This window comes from Humulus lupulus, chromosome 2 (assembly GCF_963169125.1).
Source record: "Humulus lupulus chromosome 2, drHumLupu1.1, whole genome shotgun sequence".
NCBI classification, from domain to species: Eukaryota; Viridiplantae; Streptophyta; class Magnoliopsida; order Rosales; family Cannabaceae; genus Humulus; species Humulus lupulus.
The window spans coordinates 141,295,518-141,305,988 of NC_084794.1; the positions used below are offsets into that span (position 1 = coordinate 141,295,518).

The window sequence follows — 10,471 nt, forward strand, 5'->3', positions numbered from 1 at the left end:
CTTGTGGTGCAGTCCTTAGTGCTTCGGCAACCCCCATGGTTGCTAGTTTTGATCCTCCATTGCACAGGCATTGGCTCTCCTTCAGGGTGCTTTATTGTGTACACGATTGGGATACTTTTCAATCATTATTGAATCAGATTGCAAAAGGGTTGTCCATGCAGCTGCAAACCATTAGGACTTATTTGTTTTTGGTAAAATTATGCAGGATTTTTTCAAAGTTTGTAGTTCCATGCCTGCTATGAGTGTTGTACTCTGTCCTAGAAATGCAAATTCTGTTGCACACTCGTTGGTAAAACTAGCTTTATCTTTGGAAGGACCAAAAGTTTAGTGGTCATGAACTTGTAATGGCTGAACTTCAGCCTTGATTATCAATGAAGTATTGCATTTTATTCAATAATAATAATAATAACAACGGAATCTAACTCTCTTTCCATACCTCTCCTTTCCTTACAAATCCACAAATCCTTCCTACTAAACAAAGGGTAAATTTCAAAAGACCACAAATTTCAAGTGAGTTTAACCATCCCATTTGTTAAGAAAAACCACAAAGTTCATGCCCGATCTAAAAACCACAATCCCGTATTTTTTTTTTAATTTCCTAAAGCTAGTAAAAAAAAAATATTCCTAATACTCGTTCATTCAATTAGGACTCCTATTTTTATGTTGGTAAAAATAAATGAAACATTTCAACACAACAAAATAATACACAGTATGCATTTTCTTGGCGATATGATTTTTTCGAATGAACTGAAAATAATAGTAGATGCACTAAATACGCAAAATCCATTAAATCTAAAAGGACCATTATTATCACAAAAGCCTCACCAGTGCAAACTGAAATGATGCACATTAGAAGAAATGTCAGATGTAAAATGGTTGGGTATATCTAATTCTAGTTACAAATTATACAAAGACTCATAGGTCACGGAATTTCACCGGACAATTAACAAGTTATTTATCATTAATCCTTCGCCAATGATTGGATATTCTGGAGAGAGCTGCCACTCTCCATCTACCAAGAACTTGATTTCATACTTTCCAGGTCTTAGCATCAATGTGGTTGAGAACTTAGTGTAAGAACCAGTATATTCTGAAGACAAATATTCTCCTTGGTTCCACCCATCAAAGCTGCCCATCACTTGGACACTCTAATATACCAAAAACAAGAATATGCTTTCACTATATTACAATGCACAATGTACTTTCACAAGAGAAAACAAGTACCAACTCACCTCTGCCATGCCATACCAAAATAAGGGAACCTCCTTGGACCGTGCAGCACCAACATCCTTGATCTGCTCCTCCAACTTCTCAATTACAGCTTCAAATTGCAATAAAGACACAAACAAATATTTAATAAAATTTCTAGCGACTTTAGAATTTTAAGAGCTACTCCACCAAATGGGGACAGAAACCTAACACATCAAATCAGATCCTGAAGTTACAAATCATAAGCACATGTTAACAAATATGCAATTTTCTTTGTACCAAAAACATTCTGTGTAAATATTTTTCCCAGTCAGATATATCGAGATCATTACTATCACATAATAACAGTAGAACATGAGGACATAATTCTAAACAATCATTAAAAATATCCAACATGACTATACCTTCAAGTCGGGAAAGTAAGTGAGATTGAATATATTTTCCATTGATCTTTCTTGAGCCCTCTGGAATGCCAGATTTGGCTATTTCTTCTGCAAGTTTGACTAATGCCTGTTCAAACAACTCACGATATTAAAAATGATCGAACATTATTTCACAAAGTGTAGCCTTAAAAAGATCTATTAACAATGTAATGCATGATGACAGAAGTCCAATGGATTTATATTTATATTAAATAATCAATTTCTTCAAGAGATCCATTTGGTCACCATGTGCTTGGCAAACATTTAAGTTTCAAAAATTCAAAAACATACAGCAAAATAATTTCTCTATGTCTAAGTAATGTAGAATCAAGATGCTTAATTTGACGTCCTTTTCGAAGGTGTCTTAAAAAAGATGTTGGGATGTCCTCAACACTAAATGATGTGTCTAGGGCATATATTGACCTAGTCAAAATGAAGAGTACAACATGCCTGGGAGACGAGATAAGTAAGTCTTCCTAAAGTTGATGATGTGGATAAAGAGAACATTACAATTACTCTATGTCTGCACCTTTTCACAACAGTATCCAACCAGTCCAAAATGTGCTATCTAGAGTTTTACAGCATAATTATTAATTACTAGCAACTCTAAACCCAACTATTTACTACTGATTCATAAATTATGGGGCACACAATCAAATAATGGCTGAAAAGGTAGGCCTCAAAAGGTGGCAGTTTTGGACAAAATGAAAATGTAAATGATCTGATGGGAGCGGGCATTCATTGTTATTTAGTGTGAAATTTTTTAGTACTGGTTTTGAGCAATAGGACATTTGATGCAGACATATGTGGTAATTATGGGCATAAAAACAATCTATATAAAGTATGCTTAAATTTCAACTCCTCTATGCTGTGCAATCCAGACGGAACACCCAAATGTGAATAATAACATTGACCTTGGAATTGCTCTGGTGAGAACAAAATATTCATGCAGAAAAGGAAGAGATAAGAGAAGATTGTGGTGGTACCTGAATTTCAAGTTCAATTACAGCAAGTTCACTTTTGAATTCCACCAAGGCTTCCTCCTTTATGTGCAACTGCAAAGATAACAGATAGAAGATTAAGGTTTACAGGATTTTGTTGCTGGTAAATTAAAAATGCCCTGCTTAGTAACCAAAAAGAAAAGGATAGAAAATGGAATGGATAGTCTTTATTGCATGCAAAATAGATAAGACCTGGACTCTCCGAATAAGAAAGAGCTTGTACACTTCTAAAATAATCAGATGGTCCCCAGTAGCTTCACTCCACTCTCCTCCAATACCCCCCTGCTAGACAATATTCTAAGTAACTATTTATCCTTTCAAAAAAATAACTAACTATTTATCCAATTTGCCAAATCCACCACACCACCCAAAAAGCCTCACTTTCCCACTATATAACCTTGCCCCATGCATACTTCTAAACATATTTCTTTGTCATAAACCTTACAGGAGCCCTTTCATTACCCCCAACCAATCCTTCACTTGCCCTCAAGGTGGAAATCTGGAAACCGTGAACATATAGCATCAAAGCTCTCCCAAGTTGCATCAAAAGATTGCAGATCCTTTCACTGAATAAGCACTTGAGGAACACTGGAAGTATGATATCCTGCTGGACGCACTCCAAGAACTGCAGCAGGTTCAACAACTAATTCCAAATCAGCATTTTATTGCAGTGGCAGCATAGGAGAAGAGTCTGAAACGTCTGAAACCCAGCAGTCTTGCAAAGCTGCGAAACATGGAAAAATGGGATGCACAGCTGAAGAAGCTAAATATTCCAGCTTATAAGCAACCTCGCCAACTTTAGACAGCACCTAAAATGGCCCATAATACCTTGCAGCTAGCTTCTCATTACGCATGGCTGGCTGCTAATGACTTCTGCATATAAGGCCTGAGCTTTACAAACACCATCTCTCCTACTTTAAATGAGAGATCCCTTGGTTTCTTATGAACCTGGAATTTTCATTCTCTGCTAAGCTCTAGAAAGGTGCATTTCCAAGTCGTCCAGGCAACCATCATGTTCCTCGAGCATTCATTCTACCGTGAAAACAGAGGTAGAATTGGAAGTGTAGCATGAAAATGAGGGAGGGTCATGCCCCCAACCACTTACCCCACTTTCTAGGCTGCTCCGAAACAAAACAGCTCAAACAGGTTTCCAAGTACCTGTTTACTATCTCAGTCATCCGTCAGTCATTTGTGGGTGATAGGTCATGTTGTGATGCAATTTAGTTCCTAGCAACCTGAATAATTTTGCCCAAGCATGGCTCAATAAAACCTTGTCTCTATCAGATATCAAATATAATAATAACATGCGGTATGCCATGTAAGTTGACAACATTCTTCTATAAATCTTCATCCACTGATCTAGCGTTGTATGGGTGTATGAGTGTTTGGGTGTTTGAGCTGAATAAAATAAGCACACTTAATCAAACGATGACAACAAAAATAGTGTCAACCCCATCTTACTTGGGCAACCCAACCATGAAATCCAATGTCAATCTTCCCAAACAAGCTTTGGTAACTGTACAGGCTGTAAAAGCTAAGCGGATGACATTGCTAAGTGTTTATTTTGCTGACATACTTCATATTTCTTGCTTGATACCGATTGATATGCCCTGCCCTGTTAAGGTAGTAACCAAAAAGAGAAAGATAGCAAATGGAATAGAAAGACTTCATTGCATGCAAAAAGAAAAGGACAAAGCTAATGAAGTATTCGAGAGACCTAGACTTTCCCAATGAGGAAGAGCTGTTGTACAACTCTAGAATGATCTGATGGTCCCAGTAGCCTCACGCACTCCACTCTCCTCAAATGACTCTGCTAGATATTATTCTATCTATCCAATTTGCCAATTCCACCCCACTACCCTAAAAGCCTCACATTCCCTCTATATTCTTGTCCCACACATACTTTTAAACATATTTCTTTCTCCTAGCATAAGTAAACCTAAAAGGAGGCCTATCATATATATCAAATTCAAGACAGGAGAGTGTCTTATGGACTCAAATAATAGCATCCTTATCTTTTCACTATATTTTCTCCCAGGAGCATATTACTTTCAAATCAGGAATACATGATAGTACATAAATTGATTGTGACATAAGTTACTGAGAACAAAAAGTAATTGTTTACCGAGTTTTTTGGAAACTATAAATATATTTAGAAATAAGAGCTAGAAAGAAATGCAAAGAAAGGAACAAGATCAAAGTTTTTACGTGATTGGACCGTTAATGAGCCTTAGTTCACGAGTCACTAGTATTGAGTTTTAGAGAGTTTAATAATGGAGGTTTTCTAAAAGTTCAGCAGCATTTATGCATACAAGAGAAAATCAGATCCCTGCTACAGTGCACAAATAACCTTATTTATAGGTGGTCATGTAGTTTGGGCCAGACTAATCCGAGCTCAATATGGATATAATCATAAGTGCTCTCTAACATAACTATAATACACGAGTGTAACATGATTACATGTTAATCTAGGCCCAATGGGCCAACTTAAGCGTAGTAGAGTTTTACAGCTGCCATTTGTATGTTGGTACGGACTGATCCGCGTGGGCTACCAGGGGGATTCTGGGGACAAGATCTGTCAGAGTATTGGCAGTACCGTTCCCTAGAAACATCCTACATTCCGTGCGTATCCCTTTCGACAAGTTAGTTAGAGAGACCAACTGCCGGATTTCTCGGGGACACATCAGCTGCATGAAGAACTGGCCTTGATCTACCCAGACACATGGTCCGGGCTCATTTACCAAGGTTCAGGTTCGTTTACCAAGGTTCGGGTTCTTCTACTAGGATGGTCATCAGCTAACGATGACGGATCGAAGGAAAGATCCTGGTAGTGAGTTGGATCGAGAGGATGAAACCGGAGACTTCATCCGGATCCCACATGGTGGGATCCGTCCCTTGGGATGGACTGTCTACCACAATGATCTAAACCCCAGAGGGTGGAGATTGGGTGAGTCCATGAAGTTGGTTCAGGCCTATGTCTCAGGTCTGAGCCCTTTACTATAAGATTATTCACCAGTCGTTGAAGCTAAGACGGGTCTGGGCCTCCAGGGCCTCTAGTTGCTCAGTATTTGATAGGCCTTGATCTCTCTTGAGGGCCTAAGAGGCCCACTTGACAATGTCACGTGTTCAAGGTGAAAATATGGATAACAGTATTCATCTCAAAATTTCCTTAGTAGATTTAGTTTATATAAAAAATTGGGCTATTCAAGTGCCAAAATTTTCAAGCATGTACAAAATATGGAGTATAGGATATTAAGGTCTATGTTCTTCCTTTCTCTCTCAAGCTCACCATTTCAATAGCTTCAAAAAGTAAAAAGTGTAAGCATATTATGTTTATTTTTATACCATTAACCCATCCATTTTTCTGTTAATTTTTTTTTTCAAAACCTAGCCTCCCTGCCTAACCCTACAATATTTGTGGACCAAGAAACTATAACAATTGTTGTGTAGGTACCTAGGAGAGAATTGAACCTCAGACCTTGTGGAAGCAAACCACATGCCTAACCATTTGAGCTATCCCTCTTGGGTTAATCCATCTTCTCTTTCACTCTCCATTTCAAATTTTACATCCAGGCCTTCAAGCTATAGTTTCTTCACAACCAAGAAACATGCTAAACAAACAAAACCTACATACAAATGACAACTTCAAAACTTATTATTGGGTTACTAATAATCACACATTTTCCACTATCATGTGATCATATTAAGTACGAACAGCATCCAACCAAATCCATGTGCATAATAGTAGAAGACAAAAGACAACGTGAGCTGGTGAAACGGAACTACTGCATGAATTGTACCTGCCGCTTGAGGAACCTGTTTTGTTGATTGGCTTCACTTAATTTTCTAAGAAGGTTTGCCCTTTCAGAGTCGGCCAGCAGAGCCTTCAGCTGTGATAAGTTTCAACACAGATTAACTATTACATTAGGAACTAAAGAACAGACAAATTAGTGGTAGTGGTGACTATTACATTGATAAGATTTATCGAATCTAATGATACATAAGTTTCAATCAGGTTCATGCGGTGACAATGTGCATACCTCGTTACTGCTAAATGGTTGAGCAAGAAGCTCCTCTGGTGAATCCTTAGATGCTGACTCTCCATTGTCAGAACTGATTTCTGATTCTAGAGATGAAGACTCCTCCACGTTAATAGGCATACAATACATCCTCTGACACGCATAATTCATATGATCCCTCCCAATAGAAGCTTGACACTGATTCAATCTCTGATGGCCCATCTTCAAATTCAAAGATGCCATATAATGTGGAAATTGGTGAACATTTTTCTTACAAAATGTTCCTGTATACCAGGACAAACATGGTACTTGTTTTACAAGACAGCACCTACACCAATTACGAAACAAGAAAGTACGATAAGCCGAACCGAAACAATGTCGAATCAAGTGATTCTTAAAATTCTTGAACCAAAAACTAATAAAGTATCATAGACAAAGCATAATACATCAATTCACACCAACAAATAACCTAAATGTCAAACCACATCATAGCTTGTGTTGAAAATATTTACTATGAGGAAAAAACAACTAAGCTATGTATTCAGTAAACATCAAAAAGACCTACCTTGCTGAACCCATCTCCATCTTGAAAATCCCACCTGAGAAAATAAATAAAATAATAATAATGAATAAGAGGCCCATCTCTTGAACGAAATAAAAGACCCATTAGTTAGACAAAGAAACTAACTTAGAAACAAAGCATTTGAAATCAAACCTGTGTAACAAAATGAAGTACACAAACAGAAATCAAATGTTGATCACTGTGAAAAACAAGTCCACGAAAGCATTTGACCAGTGAAACATAACGGTGATGCCTCTGCTCGTTGATAATGGAATCCGACTCAAGACCCAGAACAATGGTTTCTCGTTTATAAAGATAACAGAAAGAGTATAGTCTTTTTTATTAACCTCTTTTTGTTTTTTACAAAAGGGTTTCTTATTTATTCAGTTCAGGTTAGTGACTTAGTGAGACATGGGGATAATGATAAGGTGTACGAGAGGGTGCACCAATAGCACGCCAAAATGAAAATTTATTTCTGAAATTTTTTTTTTTCTTTTGTGGGAAAATGAAATTTTAGTGACATGCAAAATGGCCTATTTTTTTTTTAAATCATTTTGAACTTTGCATAATCGCCTCCAGCACTCCCCTAGTCAAAAAAATTTAGATAATTAAAAATTTTAGATAGATGCAATTTTGTAAAAAATTATCAAAATTATGTTAAAGTACAAAAACTTAAAAAAAATAAGTGTTAGACACTGTTTTTCGTTAACTCAAGAACATAAAATCATGGATTCAAAAATAGAGATATAATAAAATAAATAATACCATATTTTATAGTGGTTCGTCTCTCGTTACGTCCACTTAGTCACTTTTATTGATATTCAAGCTTGAAGAACCATAGTTTTCGGCAAACCTATGTTGTCAGTTATTCTACAATCCTCCTTCACATTGATATTACACAAGGACTTGTCTATATAATAATGGATTTTTGGCATTATGAATTGTCTCCCCTTATTTTTATCTCATCTCCTCTTATTTATAGAGGAATTTAGTATTGATATTAAAAGTGTAAATCAAAGATACGCAGCAGAATGAGATTTTTAAAAAAAAATTATTAATACCAATCACGATCATACATATATAGATATATTAAATCACATACAAATAGATTAGAGATTACTTCTTGAAGCCTATCAAGTATCTATGAATTTTTTTGTATAAATCAACGATCTTCCAAACTAATATTCAAACACACAAGGATGTGTGTGGACACGTAGCATTCAAAATGTTGATTTAGAACTCTCTAGATGTACTCAACACATGAGATATTGAAATGTTTGATTGAGAGAAGATATGTTGAATAGTTTTTCAGGTTTAGAAAAACTATCGCTTTCTTTTCAAATAGAGAGTTTGACCGTCTAAACTTTTTAATTGTTTAAAACAACTTATTCTTGAAAGTATCGCTTTTTCAGTTTTATAAAGATAATTAACTTAATTAATTAATATTTATTTTATTAAAATAAAACTGATCAGTTATAACATATTTAATTATTTAATTTTAAATCATATTTGAAAAGAATAATTAAATAATTAATTTTGAAATTCAAAATTCAAATCCCATAGATAGAAAATCCATGTGTGTGGCACCACACTCACTATTCATTGAGTGCGTCTCACCACACTATTAAGGTTATCCATAATTTTCTCATTTGTTTGTTTAATCAATATTTAAGATAATATGTTTATCCCAAAATAAATATATCATTTTAAAATAAATAAATAAATATCTTATTCTAAATAAGATAATTAGTAATCTATCTTTTTATATTAATCCAAACATGATTAATATTTCTTTTAATCTATAGTTTTTCAAAATAAAAATTATATAGTAAAATAATTCATTAATTCATAATTAATCAATTGTTCATAATTATCACATAATTATTTCCTTGCCTTAAAAAATTAATTCATTTGCAATTAGATTTTTCTCTCTACAAATCTTTCTTTTGACATCCTTACTATTGACAGTATAGGACAGAGGTGATATGGGGACCATAGACCTATAATATTGTTGACTCTCGATTTGACCAATGACACGGAGTCAAATAAACGATAAAGAACAAAAGGAAAACAAGAAGAGAATCAAATGGAAAGCAAAGAACACAAACGATTTATAGTGGTTCGGCCCCAACTAGATGGTAATGACCTACGTCCACTTAGTGTTCTTATTGATATTGAATCCCAATATTGTGATCAATGAACTAGGGTTCAGGAGTTTCACAATTCTTGAGAGGATTACAATCTCGGTGGATAATCACACTATGCTCTTTTCTCTAAATACCCAGATCAAAAATTCAAAAGTCTCTTCCTTAAGCTCTTTAATTCTTATTAATAGGCTCAAGGGGGTTACATGGGGCCAACGGGCCTTAATTACAATTAAGATCAGCGTATCAAGTAAATAAAAGGAAATATAATAAATGTAATTATTACGAGATAGCATATACAACAGGAAGTAAATGAAAGTATGCGACCAGATTGGTCGCACTTAATCGCGAGATTTGACTTATCAATAATTATCTGGTCGATGATTGAACAGAGTCCATCCACTAGAAACTGCCACGCGCCAGCCACGCAGAAGAAATTCTTGCCACGTCATCAAGAGCCATTTTTGGGTAAACATTTGTCCCCCAAGATTATTTTACTGCGACCAGCATAAAGTAAACTTAAGTGACCGACCTTTCGTATGCCCCATCAAATCTGTTAGAGTTGTCCATGCCTTGTAAAAAAAAGCAACTAATCATCTTTTTTCGGTTTCCCAAAAGTGGTCTGACGGCTATTGCACTTACCCACGCCTTGGAAAGTTACCCCATATGATTACATTGGTAACTGCTCCTCGATTAATATAAATAACCCCTTAGAATCCTTTTTCACTTTTTACGTTTAACCTTATCCTCAAGAACACCGAAGAACAAGGTGTAAAAACTCAGAAACTCAGACGGTCTTTGACGATCCTTGAAGTTCCTGCCCAGCCAAATCGACTTAGCGTCTCAGAAATTTACTCCAACTTCTATCCAAGTAAGTTTCTCAAACCTTTCAGTCGTTGAGATGCCATGCAATATCTGTTTTTCCTCCATTTATATTTTGAGCTCTTGAACATCTTTGAAGAAATTGTGTTTGGGGTAAATGGATATGTTAATCCGAACCCAATATGATAGGAAAATAACACTTTGCAGGGGTTAGGAGTCGGTTTGGTAGTTTGGATTATTAATTTAGGACGTAAAATTGAAGTAAAAATTGATTTTTAAGCTTGTAGAAAAA

The 10,471-nt window shown here is 35.6% G+C and overlaps 1 protein-coding gene across 2 annotated transcripts; it reads right to left on the reverse strand.

Annotated features, from left to right (window-relative positions):
- Positions 1-764: 764 nt before the first annotated feature.
- LOC133818582 (protein PTST, chloroplastic) lies at positions 765-7,599 on the reverse strand. Of its 2 annotated transcripts, none has more exons than XM_062251542.1 (8): positions 7,367-7,594; positions 7,217-7,250; positions 6,673-6,979; positions 6,433-6,522; positions 2,618-2,686; positions 1,614-1,719; positions 1,233-1,321; positions 765-1,148 (listed from the first exon to the last, which is right to left on the reverse strand). In XM_062251542.1, the coding sequence occupies exons 2-8, from the start codon at positions 7,234-7,236 to the stop codon at positions 933-935; spliced, it is 897 nt and encodes a 298-aa protein (XP_062107526.1). In that variant the 5' UTR covers positions 7,237-7,250; positions 7,367-7,594; the 3' UTR covers positions 765-932. The 2 variants fall into 2 exon arrangements, with proteins under 2 accessions (XP_062107526.1, XP_062107527.1); XM_062251543.1 differs by having other exon boundaries at positions 1,101-1,148; positions 1,249-1,321; positions 7,367-7,599.
- Between the last annotated feature and the right edge of the window lie 2,872 nt (positions 7,600-10,471).

Bases quoted from the DNA above. Each gene is read 5' to 3' on its own strand.
- LOC133818582 (XM_062251542.1), bottom strand. From the start codon at position 7,236: ATGGAGATGGGTTCAGCAAG. The intron at 1,720-2,617 runs GTACCACCACAA...TTGTTTGAACAG, and splicing joins TAATTGAACTTGAAATTCAG to GCATTAGTCAAACTTGCAGA. The intron at 1,322-1,613 runs GTATAGTCATGT...TGCAATTTGAAG, and splicing joins CTTACTTTCCCGACTTGAAG to CTGTAATTGAGAAGTTGGAG.